Source organism: Leucopleurus acutus (assembly GCF_964270905.1).
Source record: "Leucopleurus acutus genome assembly, chromosome: 10".
Taxonomy (NCBI): domain Eukaryota; kingdom Metazoa; phylum Chordata; class Mammalia; order Artiodactyla; family Delphinidae; genus Leucopleurus; species Leucopleurus acutus.
Window position 1 is genome coordinate 43,897,996 of NC_139153.1, and position 20,200 is coordinate 43,918,195.

General features: G+C 39.7%; 1 protein-coding gene across 1 annotated transcript in view; it reads left to right on the plus strand.

Moving 5' to 3' along the window:
- WDR48 (WD repeat domain 48) overlaps positions 1–20,200 on the plus strand; it is a 42,728-nt gene that overhangs the window by 17,171 nt on the left and 5,357 nt on the right. The window contains exons 6-15 of the mRNA XM_082848765.1: positions 1,184–1,272; positions 1,654–1,755; positions 5,215–5,439; positions 7,118–7,192; positions 8,126–8,228; positions 9,046–9,143; positions 14,226–14,333; positions 14,645–14,741; positions 16,819–16,914; positions 19,443–19,548. Coding sequence (XP_082704891.1) covers positions 1,184–1,272; positions 1,654–1,755; positions 5,215–5,439; positions 7,118–7,192; positions 8,126–8,228; positions 9,046–9,143; positions 14,226–14,333; positions 14,645–14,741; positions 16,819–16,914; positions 19,443–19,548 — 1,099 coding nt within the window. The remainder of the gene's footprint in view (positions 1–1,183; positions 1,273–1,653; positions 1,756–5,214; positions 5,440–7,117; positions 7,193–8,125; positions 8,229–9,045; positions 9,144–14,225; positions 14,334–14,644; positions 14,742–16,818; positions 16,915–19,442; positions 19,549–20,200) is intronic.

The following is a 20,200-nucleotide window of genomic DNA, read 5'->3' on the forward strand; positions in this document are numbered from 1 at the left end:
TTCAGGATATGGGCCTGAACTATCTAGATTCCTACATAACAGGTCCAATTTGTCATGACTGTGGAATACTCATGTTGATATAACTAACAGTTCTAATATAATCTAGCGTGTGCCAAGAAGAGTAGGTTGGGAGACCGGTGTTTATAATTTCTTAAATATTATTTTGCCCTTTTTCTCAGGAAATATGTGAAAGTCTAAACACTGTTCTTCCCTTGTTTTCCGTGATTTTTCACCTGTACACAATCTCAGGGATTCAGCAGCTGGTCCCCGCTGGGGGCTGTCATAATACATCATTTAGCTCTCTCTAGATGTAAGGCCTGCCTGAAAGAGACACTAACAAGAAGGAATGAAGCAAAAAAAGCAGGATTGTCCCAAGGTCAGAGACGAGGCTAGGTGGTTATAGATTCTGCAACAGATATGTCTTGCTTAGAATTGTTTAGAGAGGATATCAAATAAGTTTTTTATAATTATGGAGGTAATAATAATAGCTAACATTTATTGAGCATTTAATACAAGCAGTTACCTTTCTAAATACTTTACATGTATTTACTCCTTTACTCACAGCATCTCAGTGTGTTTGTTTAAATTTATTCTTTGTTGTACAGTTGGAATCATACTGTATAGACAATTTTATATACATACTTCAGTGGTATTGAGTTCTGAATCAAAGGGCATGAATATGATTCTTGCTACACATTGTCTAATTTCCTTCTAGAAGAGTTGTACCAAATTATCATTCCACAAGTAATGTATGAGGGTGCCATTTTAACTGTATTTTTTGAGAATTAAGTATTGCCTTGTTTTTTATCTATTTGGTAGGTGAACATTGTATTTTTGTTTTGATTTGTGTTTTCTTGTAAATAATGAGTGTAGCCATAGTTTTCATTTCATTTTCATGTGCATCTTTGAAAATACATTACTTATGCATATAGTTTCTTAAATGACAGTGCAATTCAATTTAGCAAATATTTATTGAGCACTTGTGTATGCTCAAATCCAGAAGAGATGTAAATTTTGTTAACAATATTATGATTTAGAATTATTTCCATTATAGAGATTTCTTTTCCTTAGAGTACTCATAAAGATAAGATTTTCTAAATCGAATAATTAAACTTGCAATTTGTGCTAACTAGTTATTAAACAGCTGATGATTTTAACATATAGCTCCATTTATCCTTACTAGCTTCTTCTTTAAGTGGGAACAAAGATTCCATTTATAGCCTGGCAATGAATCAACTGGGAACAATCATTGTATCAGGGTCCACTGAGAAGGTAAGGGGAAACTTAAAGGGTATATTTTAACACTAGAAAGTAAAGAAACCAAAATAATTTGATCTGGGTAATTACAGAATATATAGACAGCGGTTTTGCCTGGTGGCTACTAAAATAAGGTTTTATTTGAACAAATAAGAGTATAACTGTATAATTACTGTCGTGTGTGGTAACAGAGGCAGAGGGTGGAGTGGGGGAAGCCTGTGCTTTTTTTGACATTAAAAAGACTTCCTCCTACTTAAAAAAGTTGGGAGCCTTGGACACTGTCTATTGGCAGAAGTAGTACTTCCCTCTCAGAATTTAATAGTTGTCATTTGATTTATAAAAGTCATCCGTTATTTAACTTTGATCATTTGTATGATACTTTGTTAAAATTCGCAGGTTTTAAGAGTATGGGATCCAAGAACATGTGCAAAACTAATGAAGCTTAAAGGGCACACGGATAATGTTAAAGCATTGCTGTTGAACAGAGATGGCACACAGGTATGCAGTTCACATGAACATTTACCTACTGACCTTGTCAAAATTTCATACAGCAGAAGCTCCCCCACTTTGTATATTGTTGCATAGTTGGCTTGAACCAAAAGCCACACATATTAGAAACTGTGGTCTAATTTTTAAATCCTTAAAATCCTCAGTTGCACATATAATAATCCACATTTCAAAATCTCTCTGTTCGCCTAACTTTTAAATAAAGACCAAACGAAGGATTTCCTAAGAATAATTTTAATGCAGGTGAGTATATGCAGTTATGATATGTATAGCTGAAATAATTTAAAATGTTCCCTTGTGTAAAGCAGAAGGAAGCTTTGGTATTGAATGCTTTCTGGCAGTGTAGTAAATGCAAAATTTCCTCACAGTGGGTCTGTTTTCCAAGCAGATCTTGTCAGTTGACTATATAGATACGGTCTGTAGATTTAGTTATCTAACATAGTACTTAGAGTGAACATTTCAAAGAGAAACATTTTGGTAATGTTTGAACATGTATTAATACTCTGTTGGCCACATAATTTGTGAATTATATATCACAATTCTGTCCTGTAGCAGTAGAAAAATGATCTTTCATCAGTGTAGATAATAAAAAACAAAAACTGAGCACCATTTTATGTTATGACATACCTCTACCATGTACTGCTGCCATTTTTTGCATAGGGCAGGGGTCATTGGAATTGATTGTGATTGGTTTAGAAGAAGGAGAGTATGAATGTGATGAGATGAGAAACACCATTGGTCTGTTACTCCTGTGGAAATTATGTCATGGAAGTTGCCTCATACATGAATTAGAGAAGCCTTTGTCTCCAGAGGTGAAAGGAAGGTTTGGAAAACTAGCCAAAGGAAAGAAATTATTTTTTCAGAACCAGGCAGAGAAGCTTGAATATTCCCTTGGAGGTCTTTGGAGATGAAGGATCTTGATATTAAAGTATTGTGTGGCCTTGAGGAGAGGAATCTACTGGTCCCTAGTTTGCTTATCTGCAAAGTGGGAGTCATAATATTTAGTTACTGTAATTGGTGAGAAGAGTAGAAATAATAAGTATATTCTTGTCTGTAAGCCATGGCATTTTCTAGAGCTCTTGAGTTTCTTCATAGCAGCATTTTCATGTGAGTCTAAAAAGCCCAGTACAGGGGAATTCTCTGGCATCCCAGTGGCTAGGACTCCATGCTTTTACTGCCGGGGCCCAGGGAACTAAGATCCCACAAGCCATGAGGCGTAGCCCAGAAAAGCCCAGTACAGTTAGCTCCTCACTGTTGCAGTAGCTGCTAGGCTACACTTGATGGTTGTGCATGCCTAGTTCTGTTAGCTTTGTCCAGGATTGAACTAGATCATATGGTCTCCATGGGACTGTGCTTAACTAGAGGCTATAGACAAGATGGTTTCCAGAAATGGGCTGTGGGCCTGTCAGACTTTCTTAAATCTCCTCCTGTCTATTACACTCCATGCCTTGTTTCCTATATAGACAATTATGAATGTGCTTTTACTTAAGACGATTTAGGTAGCACATTTACTTACACATGCACTTCACCTGTAGTCAGTTCCACTTACTGAAAGCAGAGAAGGTGATGTAGTACTACTTTAAAAGCCGCCTGTCATGGGCTTCCCTGGTGGCGCAGTGGTTGAGAGTCCACCTGAATACAAATATTCTTTGATTATTATACAAATAATCAAAGATTATTATTATAGATTATTATACAAATAATCAAATATTATTTTGTATTCTGTATCAGGGTTGATATAGAACTCTAATATACCCTGTGTTTCCTCATGCACTTTCACCTGTGCATTCTGGGTTTGGAACTTATCTCTTTACTTCTGTAAGTCACCCAGCCTGTGAGGACTTTCAACCCATCATCTTTGCCTTCCTTTTCCTAAAGTTGTCAGACCTTATTTCCTGAAGATATATGGTCTAGAATCTGAGTAATCAAAGCTTTACTAACAGCTTTGCCACCACAGAGTAGCATCTCTTCCTGGAGTGGAGAGCTCCTCCCTGCCTTCTCCCCATCAGACTGCCACAGTGCTCCTACACACGTGATGAAGGTCTGCTTGCCACCTTACTCCTGACAGTTTCTTTATTGGTTAGTCTCTTGGTTCTCTTGTGAACTAGTTGGAATTGGTGACTAAAGCACTGATGCTCCTGACAGCTTATGGGGAGTCTGTTAGTATGGTGTTTGTGTAATTAAACATGTCTGAAGGCCCCTTCAAGTCAGAGCAGGCCAGTAAATCCTTAATATTCCTGAAGGCCTCATCTGTTCAAACACTGTCCAGGTCTCCAAGCCCACAACTATCTTCTCTTCTTTGAAGGTCTTTGCCTGCTTAATTTCATACACCAGCACCAGCAGTTCCTTTCCCCTCAGGGTGATATTTTTCCCCAAAGAAATAAGTTTTTATCCCTTTCCTCAGGTCACCACAGTAACTAGTAGAGAACGCTAGGCGTGCTGAATGTGAATGTGGGGTGGCTGATTCTGCCTGTTTCTGTCACACTCTCTGTGTGCTCAGCCCTGATTTGTGTACCTGCAACTTCTATGTAGTTGACACTCCTGAGCCTTTAGAAATTGTCAGAATTGCCAATGTTAACTCTGAATGCTGAGGGTCTACATTTTGTATTAATGGATATTGAACTTGAAGCTCATATAGGAAGTATCCAAGCTCACAGAGTGAGTGGCAAGCCTGGATTTTGCTTTTGGCTCCTGTCAGTAGAATCCAGGAGACCTGGCAGGCCATCAGGAATCCAGAGCTGTGAGGTGGGGGACAAAACAGAGGTGTGACCCAGGGCTGCAGAAGGCTTCCTTGCCTAGTGCAATGCTTGTCAAACTTGGCATACCAGGGCTTCCCTGGTGGCGCAGTGGTTGAGAGTCCGCCTGGTGGCGCAGTGGTTGAGAGTCGGCCTGCCGATGCAGGGGACACGGGTTCGTGCCCCGCTCCGGGAGGATCCCACATTCTGTGGAGCGGCTGGGCCCATGAGCCATGACCGCTGAGCCTGCGCGTCCGGAGCCTGTGCTCCACAACGGGAGAGGCCACAACGGTGAGAGGCCTGCATACCGCAAAAAAAAAAACAAAAATAAAACTTGGCATACCAGAATGACCTGGAGAGCCTGTCGAAACAGATTGCTGAGCCCCACCAGAGTTTCTGCCTCATTAGGTCTGGAATGGGAACGGGGAATTTACATTTTTAACATGTTCCCAAGGGATGGTGATGCAACAAGTGGCCAGGTACACAGGACAGAGGAAGTTTTGCTCAGAGGGTTCCCCTGCTTGAGCCCATACTGTTGCCTTTGGTCGTTTCAGGCTATGGTGTATGCTTGTCAGAAGTCTTTATCAGAGTCAGGAATACAGGTTGTTAGAGGTGTGTGTTTGACATTGTGGAGTCAGGAGCGAAGACAAGTGCAAAGCACAAGAAAGCAGGAACCTTTTGGCAGGTTTCTAACCTTAGCTTTCTTTGTTCTCAGTGCCTTTCTGGCAGTTCTGATGGGACAATTCGCCTTTGGTCCCTTGGCCAGCAGAGATGTATAGCAACGTACCGAGTGCATGATGAAGGTGTTTGGGCTCTACAGGTCAATGACACCTTCACACATGTGTACTCTGGAGGAAGGGACCGGAAGATTTATTGTACAGACCTAAGAAACCCTGACATTCGGGTGCTAATCTGTGAAGAAAAAGCACCAGTTCTCAAGGTATGTCATATGTTTTAGTTTTATGATTAAGATTGTTACATGTGCTAGCCAAATACAGCAAAATCAATATTAAAACACAAATCAACTGTGAGGTTGTAAAAAGATACTTGTTAGTCACCCATAGAAGAAATGGCGATTTCATGGGTACATCAGGGATGGATGGCTCTCGCACTGGCGAATCCTAGTGAGCTGGCCCCAAAGTGCTCCTGAGCTCTCCTGGCTTTCCTAACCTGTCCTTAGAGGAGGAATATGAGGGGTTCAGGTATCTGAGAGTGGACAGCAAAGCAGAAATTTGTCCACTGCCTCAAGAGGAGGATGTAGAAGAGTTCTCCTGAAGAAGAGGGGAAGCTGGTTCATATTCCAAACCATCACTGACTCAAAATAGTCCTGGGTGGTGGGTAAAAGGGTACTTGAGAAGCCATCCATATTGACACCTGCTAAAAGTGAAGCCTAGAAAATGGCCAGTCATCATTGACAAGATGTTCAGTCTCACCGATGTTCACAGAATTGCACATTAAGACAACGGTGAGGAGATTTCCAGGTTTAAAATGGAGGCATAAAGGCAGCACTCCCCCCCACCCCTTCTCAGAAATCATCGGGAAACAACAAGGAAAGCAGGAAACAATTGTAAATACTCATCATCTACGAAACTAAGTGACATCTGAAACCACAGTATAGGAGGAAGGACTGAAAAAGGGAATAGAGGTCAAATGAGATACTTGAGAGGATGCCTGTGGTCTAAGAGCTCACATAATACTGGCCAGTTACAGTTCTTTAAAACAGATGGCACAGCCTAATGGACAAAAGCAATAATCCTTTAGAGAAGCAAGAGAGTAGAGGCTAAAATACAGGCACAGCATGTGTGCAGGAAGCACACTGATGGGGAGAGTCACGTATGGAGGAGAAACTGCACTGTGAGTCCCGCAGCTGCCAGGATCTCTTGGCTGTGGAGAAAAAGACTAGAAGTGTTTAGCACAGGCATAACCATGTTGTAAGGAGCATCACTTTGAAATGAAGAGGATTCCTACTTGCTAGTGGTTCAGCCCTGTCCCCATGTCTAAAAACCTGCAATTTCCTGGTGCAGGAAGAATAGTGGGCAAATGTAGAGTCATTCCATTTGCATAATGTATACATGGGTATATGTGTATTTTTATATGTATGGTATTTTAAAAATATAGGAGGACACAGTAAACTGTTCACAAAGTACAGTTGTATTCCTTAAGCAAATGTGTGGGGGGGTACATTATGTGGGTACTTTTCCTTTTGCTGTGTTGTTAGAATGGTTGTTTTGGTTTTTGCTACAAACATTTTCCAAGAAAAAAACATATTTCCTTGTTACTAAGAACATGAAGACAAAACACAGGAGTGACAAAACTAAAAAGTTATAGTAAGTCATCCTTTTGACTGTACCCATCTAGAACCCTTAAATTATCCACACTTAAAACTTTAAGCCACTGTTTTTGGTAAGTAGTCACCCCTATTACACTTTTATAGGGCTACGAATTCCTATAGCAAAGAGACTCATTCTTCTGTGCATCCCTAGCTTTTAACACACGCTGTGGTATCATCAGCACACAGATGTTGAATGAAGGAGTTGATATTTAATAGTGTATAGCTGGTCCTGGCAGTTCAGAAGAGTCAACATTCCACAAAGCAATATTTTTGTGCTTTATTTCAGATGGAGCTTGACAGATCAGCTGATCCCCCTCCTGCAATCTGGGTTGCAACAACGAAGTCTACAGTAAATAAATGGGTAAGTGAGCCACTGTATATCTGGCAAAGGTTTATAAACATGTGGTTTGTTACCACGGACCTCCCAGGTACCAGTAGCAAATGCTCAGTATGAGCCTGACTCTCAGCATGCTTTTGGACAGTGACAAAAATCTGAAAGCCCCTATGAATGCAGGTGTGATCCTAAGGATTGTACAAAAATTAAGGTGATAGTCAAAATGCAGCTTCTGACTTCTTTGTCAGGAGCCAAGATACACATTTGATGTGCTTAGAATAAGCACTGTTCCCTGATAAAAACCAGTAAAGTACAGCTTTAAAGTAGTACAGCTTCTGATCTCATGAAGCTGTATTTGAAAAGAGGCAGCCCAAGTACCAACACAGCAGGGAAACTCTAGGATTCTGTTTTTCTAAACGTAGAGAAAGCAGGAAGTTGTTTTTTCAAATTCATTTCCTTTTTCTTTATAGCATGAAGAACAGGTATAGAAATAAAGGATAAGCAGAGAGAAATCAAAAAAGTACTATTAATTCTTAAGTCTTAATTAGAGAAGATTTAAGTTTTCTTGCTTACCAAACTGTTTGTGGATAACAAAAGAGAAAGTGTTTGCGTTTATTCCTGTTTATATGTAGATCAAGTGGTCTTTCTCTGTACTTGTAAAAAAAAATGTTATATAACTTGTTTAAATTTCATTGTGCCAATTTGAGATCAACATAGCTTTACCTGGAAGAGTGCCTAGTCTTCTCTCCAAAAAGACAACATTCCCTTCTTAATTTTTGTTTTGTATTTTTTTAATCATTGGTAGGTAATTGTATTTTGTGACTATTTTTCGGTTGATGTTGTTATTGTTGGTTGTTCTCATTTGTTCTTTGTTGTTGGTTTCTTTTTTGTTCTTTGTTTTTCTTGCCACTTTAAACTAATTGGCATAAAATGATTAAATAATGAATTTTGTTCCTTTAGACATTGAAAGGAATTCATAATTTTAGAGCCTCTGGAGATTATGACAATGACTGTACAAATCCTATAACACCCCTTTGTACACAACCCGACCAGGTTATTAAAGGTAAGTAAGGATATTGGAAGGTATTGTCCGTTTTACTGAAGTTAATTATACTTACGAAGAAATTGACAAAAATAAAGGAGATGACCTTCCTTTAAATGTAATCCTGATGTCAACAAAAGACTAATAGTATATTGGTTTGTTTTTAATAGAAGAAAAATATTTTTTAAATGCTTTTTAGTGACTTTAAAAATTGAGCTTTCTTGAGTTAATCTTTTTGCCCAGCATTAGAATAATTATGGTGTTGGTAAAGCCAGCAACTGCTTTGTAAAAGATATAAGATTTAATGTTGTCTTTTGGCACAAGCCAGAATGGTCAGATCTAGCCCCTGAATTCTGCATGCTACAACTGCGAGTGACAGCTCTGACTTTAAGGGGATTAAAAGTATTGAATGGTGTGTTTATCTATAGTTAAATGTCCACGCTGTGGACATTTAGGATGGAATGTCCATTCACGAAAAGGAAGATAGGAAACAAAAGTTAATGAGAGATAGAACTGATTCAGAAATTTCCTGTCATCATGTGGACTTTTCCTAGTGGGTAAAAAAATTATTAAGGGGTTTGTTCTTAATAATTTTCCACTAGTAGACCCTTGAAGTGAATGGAGAGTCTTTTAATCTGTTATTAAAATCAGACAGTTTTTCTTTGGTTAGCCCTAAATTGCCTTAGGTATAATTATATGGTATTCTGATTTACCTTCTCCTTTCTGGGGGCTAGTATGATTTACATTCTGTTACAATACATGCCAGTTAACATTATTACTGTACTGTGAATTTAAATGTAGGATTGTTTTCCTAATTGTGTGAATTTGTTTCCTTTAGGGGGTGCTAGTATTATTCAGTGTCACATTCTTAATGATAAGAGACATATATTAACCAAAGATACCAATAATAATGTGGCATATTGGGATGTATTAAAGGTAAGTATCTTTCTGTAATTAAATATAGGTTATTGGATTATGTATCCCTTTATTTTTTATTGTAGTCTGTGTGTGTATATGTGTTATATGTGTGTGTATATAAAATAACCAAGATAATTATCATATAAATAAAGATTTAATTGCAGCCTTATTTTGGGGTGGATATTTATATTCTTATGTGAATATTAGATAAGGCCATAGTTCATTTTTTTTTTTTTTTTTTTTTTTTGCGGTACGCGGGCCTCTCACTGTTGTGGCCTCTCCCGTTGCGGAGCACAGGCTCCGGACGCGCAGGCTCAGTGGCCATGGCTCGTGGGCCCAGCCGCTCCGTGGCATGTGGGATCTTCCCGGACCGGGACACGAACCCGTGTCCCCTGCATTGGCAGGCGGACTCTCAACCACTGCACCACCAGGGAAGCCCCATAGTTTATCTTTTTAAGTACCTAGAATTTGAATGGAACCGTTTTCTCTGTTTAGTGTATTACAAACTGTGTTGTGCTGCCTTCCCTTAAAATGAAAACAACAGAGTTCCTCGTCCTTGAAACTGTTGACGTTTTGTCAGGGGGGGCGGAGGGGGCGGGGTAGGATCTGTCCTGTGCATTGTAGGATGTTTAGGAGCACCCCTTAGCCTCTACCCAGTAGATGCCAGTAACCACCTTCATCCCTATCCCCCACTTCAGTTATAACAACCAAAAATGTCTCTAGATATTGCCAAATGTTTAGGAGGAGGAAGGAAGAAGAAGGATGCAAAATCACCCTGGGTTGAGAACCACTGGAGTACACAAAATAGGTTTGGCCATTTCTTAGGATTTATAGCCATCACTGTGAGCAGCAGTTACTATTTTGGGTCATGTTACAGTGACTCCTTGGATAATTGAGATGTATTAAGCTGTTCAACCACATTATAAATAGCACTGAAGAAGTTATAGACAGATTGAAAAGTTTGCTTTTAGAATCCTGACAAATGTTCCTTCTTAGTGTTGTTGTTATATTTGTTCAAAAAATATTTCTGGGGCTTCTCTGGTGGCACAGTGGTTGAGAGTCCGCCTGCCGATGCAGGGGACACGGGTTCGTGCTCTGGTCTGGGAAGATCCCACATGCCGCGGAGTGGCTAGGCCTGTAAGCCATGGCCGCTGAGCCTGCGAGCGCGTCTGGAGCCTGTGCTCCGCAACAGGAGAGGCCACAACAGTAAGAGGTACGCATACCACAAAAAAAAAAAAAAAAAAAATTCTGGAATGAATGAATACTGTGTGCACAGAACTGTGCTGAGGGTCACAAATGATGAAAAAGTGTATTTCATGATCCCTTTTTGTAGGAGGGACAACAGAGCACAAGATAGCTTATGGACAAAGGTGATTACTTACAACTGGAGAAATCAGGAGAACCTCACAGTGGAGAAATCGTTTGAACAGGGCCTTAAAGGATTCCAGCAGATGGATTATGGGAGGGCATTTTAGGAAGAGGGAGTGAATGGCAAAGGCACAAGAGGAAGGTAATCAAAACATACTTATTCAGGGCCAGGTGAACAGTTTTGTATAGCTGGAGACCAGAGTAAGTATAAGAGTAGTAGGGGTGTGTAAGGATGAAAGATGAGATTCACGTCATTTACCAAAAAGTCATGAATTTCAGGCTCCAGGCTTGGCCTTTCTTTGGTACTTCCTAAAGATTCTTAATCATAGATGATTTTAGAGCAGGAAAACCCTATGTTCAGAGCAGTAGCAGTATGTATCATGGGAAAGAAGCTGGAAGTCAGGAAGTCAGTTGTCTTAAGCATAGTGACTTCAGGATCTAAAGAAAGAGATGGATGAGTTTTGGCCACTGTGAAGCCTTGGAGAGATCCTGGCCAGACCGAAGACATCAGATCTCATTGTCCTCCAGGCCTTCCACCCTCCCCTGGAGTCCCTCAATAAGACGATTTGATCCAAAAATAAAAGAAGAGACAGATGTTGGGTATATTTTAAAGGAAGAATTGAAAAGATCTGGTATTTTGGTTAGGTTCCTGGTTATAAGGAACAGAGGTTCACTTAAGTTAACTGCTGGATCCAAAGAATAAACACATTTCTTTCTCGGAAAAGGGGACTGTCTCTGAATGGAAACCTTGGCCTGACTAACACATTCCCCCACTGTGGCGCAGCTGTGTGGGAAATCACATTACAGAACAGTTGCTTGGTGAGCATGGCTTCAGAACAAGAGACCTTAGTTGAGTGGAAAATTTAATTGCAGTAGGCTCCAAAAATTCCGATTGGTTTTTTCCCTACAGTAGAGATGTGCTTGTCAGGGGACCAGAAACTCACGTTTGTTTCAGAGAGGGGTTCTGTGAAGATGGAGAGGATTCAGAGTAGCCCTAAAGGACCTCATCAGTAGGAATTTGGCTGCTTCACCACTAATGTGGCCCTAGCTCTGCCCTGTGGCTAGGCTTTACCTCATGCTGCGCAGCATCTGATGTTCTCCAGAATATCTAACAAAGTCAAATCGAGCCAGTTCCTCTTTGATTTTCTGCCTATGAGGCTGATGTCCTCTCTTGGTCTAATTAGCTGAAGACTGAGTAGAGTCCTGCTGTCTGAATGGGAGGTAGTTCTACTTAGATGGGGCGCTCAGCTGGCATGCACCATCATTGGCATTTTTGTGTCCCTGGCAGCTTCCCATATCCAGACACTAGACCTTGAGGTTTTAAGATCAAGTGATCAGGCAAAATAGACATGGCATTATACAGAAATATGGAAGTCAGGAGTATTTAGGACCATATGCTCAGAGTTAGAGCTGCATTCTGACCTTGGCTCTGCCAGCTACTAGCCAAGTGATCTCCAGAATATGCTTACCTTTGTCTTTATTCCTAAAATCTGGATGGTCCATATTTCTTGGTAATGTTAAGGGGGTGTTTGAGAAGTATTTACTGTAGTGACTGACACATAATAGTTAGGAGGCTGTTGTACTAATACAGGCGAAATATCAGATATTCCTCTAGAGTGGGGTGGGAACAAGGGGAAAAAAACAGAATGATTAGAAAGAGATTTAGGCCTATAGATAAGAGTGATACTTGAATAAAAGGGAGTATCAAGAAAAGGAAGGAGCAGAGATTAGCCGAGGTTTCGGGATTAGTTTGGTGAGTGGAAGTGATACAGAGAACATAAGAGGAGAAAGCATTGTTGGGCGAAAGGGACATGGTGAGAAAGACAACGGATTTGGATTTATGTGAGATATCTGGGTAGAGGTGTTTGCTGGGCAGAGAGCTATACAACCTAATGCACTAATGAAAGAACTGGGCTGGAGAAATCGGTTCAGCCGTCTTCAGCTGTGGATTATAATTGGAGCCATGAGAAAGGTCAGAGTTCCTAAGGGATACATCTATACTGAAAATAGAAGAAACCAAGTCATCTCCCTTTCACGAATTTTTAGAAAAAGAGGAAGCCACAAAGGTGTGTAATAAAAAGGGGTAAGAAAACGAAGAGCTCAAGGACTAATTAAGCGTTTCAGAAAGGAGCTTGTGGTTAGCTGCATTGGCCTGCTGAGAGTTTGTGTGAGACACTGGAATGGAACGTGCACATGCATCTAGCCAATAAAGAGGATGGTGTCTGGGGAGAGCAGTTTCTAGGGAGATCTAAGGGCAAAAGCCAGATAGAGTGGGTTGAATAGTGTTTGGGAGGTGAAGAAACAGAATTTGAGGGGAGACAGTCTTAGATGAAATTTGGCTTTGGTGAGATGGGCAGGAAAGGCAGTAGCTGGAGAAGATTTAGGCATGAGAAGGTCAAGGGAAGGTTTTGTTTTGGTGTTTAGGCATTTTTAAGATGGGAGAAATTTGATCATGGTTCACTGTTCGTGAGGAGAAGCCCGTAGACACATGAGAAAGTAAATGATGGTACAAGGTCCCCAAGAAGCAAGACGTGAGGGGATCCAGAGCACAGAAAGGAGGGACACCTTTTTCCTTGCACCAGGAAGAACAGTAGCAGAAAGTTAAGAGGATTCTGTCAAGGCTTCTCTTTTTTTGAGAAGTAGAGGTCAGAGTCATGTGCTGGGGTTAGTGAGGGAGGTGGTGGCAGCAAGGTCAGGGGTATGAGGAGAGTAGAGATTTGACAAAGATGTTGTGGAGGACTGACTTTGGAAACAAGTTCCAGGTAGCATTAATGACTGTATATTTATAGTGGGAATACTATCAAGGATTTGAGAGGCCATCTTGTCCTGTGTGTTGTCCATGTGGATGTTCATATTGTCCAGGATGCAAGCAAGATCTCAAGATGGGTTTTAAGACATTATGCCAGGCTCAAGTTGCCATTGAATGAGGGAGATGAGGGAGAGTGAGCACAGAGGTTGCTAGATGGCTGTGAGGAAAAGGGGTACGGTTTACTGCAGCTAAATGATACGGGCTCAAAGAAATAGGAGTTTTTACACAGTGATGGTGGAATGATGGTCTCTGTATGCCATTAGAGAGTTATGGGATGTAGGAGAAGATGCAGAGTCACCCTTTGAGAAGACAGCTGATGAGATGGGACCCTCAGGAAAGAGCCAGTTTGCTGTTAGGAAGAATAGGTAGAGGGAACATTCTGTGATATTGTTCAGGATTGAGATGAACTGTGATTGGAAATGCTCCATGGCACGAGGGGAAGTTCAGGACATCCTTTTGGGGAGCATAGATATTTAGGGAATGAATAAAAAGGATTGTAATGGTCAAGAAAGAGAAACTTAAAATTGCTGCCTATATTATAGCTGTTGTCTGAAGGTATTGATAGCTTCACAATTCTCCTAAAGTGCTTATAAACTGTTATTTGTTCCTTGAAGATTTTTTTTGCTTCATTTGACATTGCTTCCTGATAAGTGTGGTGGTATACTATATCAGTATGAGCAAAATTAGGTTACAGTTTCCCAAAAAAGAACAGTTTGTGGTTTTTTAATTTAAAATTTTAATAGGATGTAGTTACTTAAAGGTAAATGCTTTAAGATAAAAATATTTGACCATGTTCTTTTTGGAATGTATTTAAGACTCCATTATATTTAGGCAAATGTGTAAAATTTTGAGTAGCTAAGTCAGAATCAAATCAGTTGACCACTTAACATTGATAATTATCATACTTTATTTTTGATGTATAGGCATGTAAAGTTGAAGATCTGGGCAAAGTGGATTTTGAAGATGAAATTAAGAAAAGATTTAAGATGGTGTATGTACCAAATTGGTTCTCAGTAGACTTAAAAACAGGGGTAAGTTAGCAATTGATATTTGTGCGATTTGGGATAGTTGAAAATTTCTAATATAGCTCAAAATTAAGTATGATTAGTTATAGAGTCCTGTGTTTTTATGTATGAAAGGAAAAAATTTTATGCAGTTTAAATGCCTTTTCATATGCCAGTATATTAAATTGTAGTTGCATTGAATCACGCAGAAACACATTTTGGTTTTGAATCTGTGGCTTAGCACTTTAGTTAAATAGTACAAATAAGTAATGGTTTAGAGACTTATTTGGAGAATGTATTCACATGGAATGTCACTAACAATTTTTTTCTTTTGACAGATGTTGACAATTACTTTGGATGAGAGTGACTGTTTTGCTGCTTGGGTTTCTGCAAAAGATGCTGGCTTTAGCAGCCCCGACGGGTCAGATCCAAAACGTGAGTTTAAGTGTCCTTCTTTCCCTTTCTCCTTCCAAAAGAGAAGGTGGATCTGTGCTGTTTTTTTATGTGCTCATCTTTTTTTTTTTTAAACAATATTTGGGTTTTTCAAAAATCATTTTTCAAGAAACTTGTATATTCTCTCATATGGAAATGGAAAATACTATTCATTTTAAATGTTTTGGGGATATTGATTTTTCTCACAATCTATGGCTTAGCTTTAACAATTAAACATGCAGCACACTCTCTACCCTTAAACCATGTGGGAAGTCTGTTAGGTTAGGAAAGTGAAAGTAGGAAACAGTTTTTCCCCCCCGATTTAAAAAAAAATTATTGAAGTATAATTGACATATAATGTATTAGTTTCAGATGTACAATATAATGATTCAATAGTTGTATATATTGTAAAATAATCACTACAATAAGTCTAGTTAACATCCATCACCGTACACAGAAAATTTTTTTTTCTAAATGAGAATTTTTAGGATCTACTCTCTTAGCACCTTTCAAATATACAATACAGTATTAGTAACTACAGTTGCCATGCTGTATATTACGTCCCCATGACTTATTTATTTTATAACTGGAAGATTGTACCTTTTGACCCCCTTCACCCATTTTACCCATTCCATTACTCCCCACATCTGGCAACCATCAATCTGTTCTCTGTATCTGTGAGATTTGTTTTTTGGCTTTTTTGTTTTTAGATTCCACATATAAGTGGTATTTGTCTTTCTGTGTCTGACATATTTCACTTAACCATAATGCCTTCACGGTTCATCCTTGTCGCAAATGGCAAGACTTCATTCTTTTTTATGACTGAATAATATTTCTGTGTGTGTGTGTGTGTGTGGTGTGTGTGTGTGTATGTATCACATTTTTACCCATTCATCCATCAGTGGACAATGAGGTTGTTTCTAATATCTTGGCTATTGCAAATAGTGCTGCAGTGAACATGGGGGTGCATATATCTTTTTGAATTAGTGATTTCCTTTTCTTTGGATAAATAGTCAGAAGTGGAATTACTAGATATAATAGTTTTATTTTTGAGGAACTGCCGTACTGTTGTCCACAGTGGCTTCACCAATTTACATTCCCATCAGTAGTGCACAAGGATTCCTGTTTCTCCACGTACTCTCAAACATTTGTTATTTGTGGTCTTTTTGATAATAGCCACTCTGACAGGTGTGAGGTGATATGTCATTGTGGTTTTGATTTGCATTTCCCTGGTGATTAATGATGTTGAGCATCTTTTCATGTACCTGTTGACTGTCTGTGTCTTCTTTGGAAAAATGTCTATTCAGATCTTCTACCCATTTTTTAATCAGATTGTTCAGTTTTTTTGCTATTGAGTTGTACGAATTTTTTATATATTTTGGATATTAACCCCTTTCAGATACATGATTTGCAAATATTTTCTTCCATTCACTAGGTTGCCTTTTCATTTTGTTGATGATTTCCTTTGCTCTGCAGAAGCTTTTTAGTTTGATGTAGTCCCACTTGTTTATTTTTGCCTTCATTGCCCTTGCTTTTGGTGTCAGATCCAAAAAAATCATTGCCAAGACCATTGTCAGCGAGCGTACTGCCTGTGTTTTCTTCTAGGAGTTTTATGGTTTCAGGTCTTACATCAAGTCTTTAATCCATATTGAGTTAATTCTTGTGTATGTTGAGAAGAGACTCATCTTCATAAGAGTCTATTACATTTTGTTGATTATGAATGTAGCATGTAGAAATACCTGATATATATAAATATAGTGTATTGGCTTTGTATGGAAATAGCCCTTTAAAGACTACAGTTGCTGTTTTTGTTTGTTCATTTTTAAAGAATGGCTATATCTGAACAACCAAATAGAATATGTGTTTGCTCCATATTATCACAGCTTTAAACATTCTAAGATAAAATTTTAATAGACTTCGTGATATCTCTAAATCTTGCTTTTAAACATCCTTGGCATTGGGTTAAGAATGTAACATCACAGTTTGTGGAAATTTTTAATTTTTACTTCTTTCCCTCTATTTTTAGGTTAAAGCTAATGATTCTCTTTTCCATTTCTTTTTTATGTTAACTCTTTTGCAGTGAACTTAGGAGGACTTTTACTCCAGGCCCTCCTAGAATATTGGCCTAGGACGCATGTGAATCCAATAGATGAAGAAGAAAATGAAGTAAACCATGGTTCGTGTTTTTATATCAGGATAATTGATTTAAAATTTACTCAGAAGTTAAGGATACTTAGATTGTTTGTTATCCTGAGAATGTTTTCTTAAAAAAATTATTTTAAGCATTTGCTAAAGTGTGACATAATAAATATATGTGATGTGCCCAATTTACTGCCCTCCCTTCCACATCCTAGAGAACATCCATCCAGTTTTAACTGAGATTCCAAGAGAGCTTTTAATCAGTGAGATTCTATACACAAGATATATAGAATAAACCCTGTGTATTCAAATGACCTTTGTCCTTAAACGTAGGCAGCTTAGCAGGGTTATTCCAAAGATATTTCTTAGGGTATCCATGGACCGGCTAGATTTACCTCCAGTGCTCGCGAATTAACATCAAAAAGCCAGGTTTGTCCTTGTGTAGTCAAACTTCACATTGGCTTGAAATGTAGATATTACCTAGTCTGATGATCTACCTGATCTTGGCTCAAAAATTCAAATCCCAACTCAGAAGTGTCAGGTTAAGTGAATGAGTATGTGTAAAGAATTAATGTCATTGAGGGCATTGAAAAGCTTTGTGTGCTACAGGCAGTGGCAGTAACTTTCTCTGGGAAGCAGAGGAGAATTTGGCTCAGTTTCATTAAAGAAAGGGGAAAAGAAATCTTAAAATTTCACAACTCGTATGTAACCTTAAGTCACACCCACTGAGGACTTATCTGCTGAAGATTCTCTGAAGATTGCCCACTTACGGTGGTCACCAGTGATGAGGACCTCCTGCCAGACTTTGTTCTGGCTGACTGATTCATCCAGAATGATTTTTGGAGTTTAAATCTGTTTGCAAGGATGACATACCTCTTTCTCTGAAAGCCAGTCTCCTGATGTCCCTGTCATAGAGAGGGCACTGACCCCACCCGTGATGTCATTTCTTTTGTCACCTGGCCCACTTTATTCCCCTTTAGAATTGTACAGTGGGCTGTGAGCCAGAGAAATTCAGTGGAAATTTCTCTTCACAGAGGGTTGAGCAAGCTAGGTTCTGGTATGGGCTCTGCCATTTATCAGCCATGTAGTTATGGGCATGTCATTTCCTGTTCTTGGCTTGTTTTTCTCCATCTGTAACATGACAGGGTGCCCTCAGAGGCCCAAGTAGCAATAATACATATTAAGTAATGAAAAAACAGTGGTACAGGGACTTTCCTGGTGGTCCAGTGGTTAAGACTTTGCCTTCCAATGCAGGGGTTGCGGGTTCAATCCCTGGTCGGGGACCTAATATCCCACATGCCTCGCAGCCAAAAAACCAAAACATAAAGCAGAAGCAATACTGTAACAAATTCAATGAAGACTTTAAAAAAATCAAAAAAAATCTTTAAAAACAAAACAAAAAACAGTGGCACAGAGTAGGGTGGTGTGATGAATTGGGGGATTGGGATTGACGTATATTCGCTAATATGTATAAAATAGATGACTAATAAGAACCTGCTGTATAAAAATAAAATAAAATTCAAAGAAAAATATCAAAAAAACAAAACAGTGGCACAATCAGCACCTCTTGGATCCAGGCTTTGGTTGGGGGTATAAAGAAAAAGTCACAGGAAACCCCAAATCATCCTTAAAATCAAACTGGCATAGTAAAGGCAGGGCAGGACCCAGCCAGAGCTCAGGACACTGCACACTCTATGTGTCTGGTAATCTTCTGCTACACCTGCACCATGCTCAGTGGATACTCAAGAGCTGCTTAGATTATACTTGGGGAGCAGTTCAAGTATTCTGAGGCCTGTATTGTGTTGCAGGTGGGGGTAATAAAGATAAATGGGCATGGACCCTACCCTTCAGGGACTGGCATTCTGGTTGGGCAAAGGGCCGCTTACATCAGCATTATGAGATCAGAGAGTAGGTTCTGTGAGAGAGGTTCTGAGAGTGCTGTAAGGTTGCAGAGGGCAAGACTGCTTCCAGATTCGTCAGGGAAGTGTTTATGCACAAGCTGGCACTTGAGTGGGGGTCGACGGCACTCCGTTCAAAAGATTACAAAGAAAGCAGAGTGAAATGAAGTCTGCAGAGAGCAGTATTACCTCTTATTATTACCTCTTTGAGGTTTTGTTTTTCACTGATACCTCTGCCATTAGTTGTGACTACCGTTAACCATAAAGTTTTTTCTGACAGAAATTTTTCTGAGCTCGGCATTTTACCGGCCCCATCCCGTCCCTGCAGCAAAAAAAGAGCAGATCATCGTTTATAAAGAGGCTGTCCTGTACTTACCTGTGGCTGAAATAGACGGTTATGTTTTTGTCTCAAATCTCAGACATTAATCTCTTCTGTTAAAATCCTCTAAAATGTAGTCATTTCTCATGAGGTACATCCCAAGTTGCCATATTTCTTATTTTCAAGAATTTAACTTTGTTTTTTTACCTTTATTTTTGTCTCTGACTGACGTACAGGATTTTGACTTAAAAAATCTTGCAATGGTTGGGCTCTCTGGAAATGAAATGTTTAGAGTCTGTGTTTTTAGCATTATCTCTGGATCCTGACACCATCTGTACCTTTTCCTAGTAAATGGGGAGCAGGAGAACCGAGTACAGAAGGGAAATGGCTATTTCCAGGTGCCCCCACACACTCCTGTGATCTTTGGTGAAGCTGGAGGTCGCACCTTGTTCAGGTATGGGTAAGTAGGGCTAAGAAGGCATCCTGTTTGCCAAGAAGTATTCATTGAAGCACATGTTTAACTTCTAGAGGTGTCAGGGGTTTGGAAGCTTCTTCATCTCCATGACATAGTTAAGTGTCTGGTGCTATTAGACCCCATTCTAATTGTGAGCTGAGCCTCTAGTGTTCAAATGAGGTTGATAGCTTGCCTTGAGGCAGCTTCTTAGTGGTTTCTGCAGGAAACCATCACCGGAAGTGTCTGCCCACAGGACAGCATCAGAGTAGATAACTTCCCTCGGGCTTGGCCAGGGGAGATGGACTGGGCTGCTCTTGGGAACTGTTGTGCCCAACAGTGGCCCGACCTGAGGAGTGAGGCAGTCCTTCATGAGGCCCTGCACGCAAGAGCTAGACTGGCTTCATCTCCAAGTTGCCAGCCAAGGCCCAGGGAGAGTCATGGGGGAAAGCCTACTAGAGTCTTCTGTAGGGCCAGAAGTAAGAAAAATGTTTGTCTTGCCCTTGAGGGCAGAATTTTCTTCCTTTATGATGGTTTCCTGAGAGTGTGGTTACCAAAAATAAACCTGACCCCCATTGTGTGTGGAGTGCCACACTCTGTAGCACTGGCAGACGACCTTTCTCAAGTGCTTTGCCTATACCCAGGTTCCTATCCT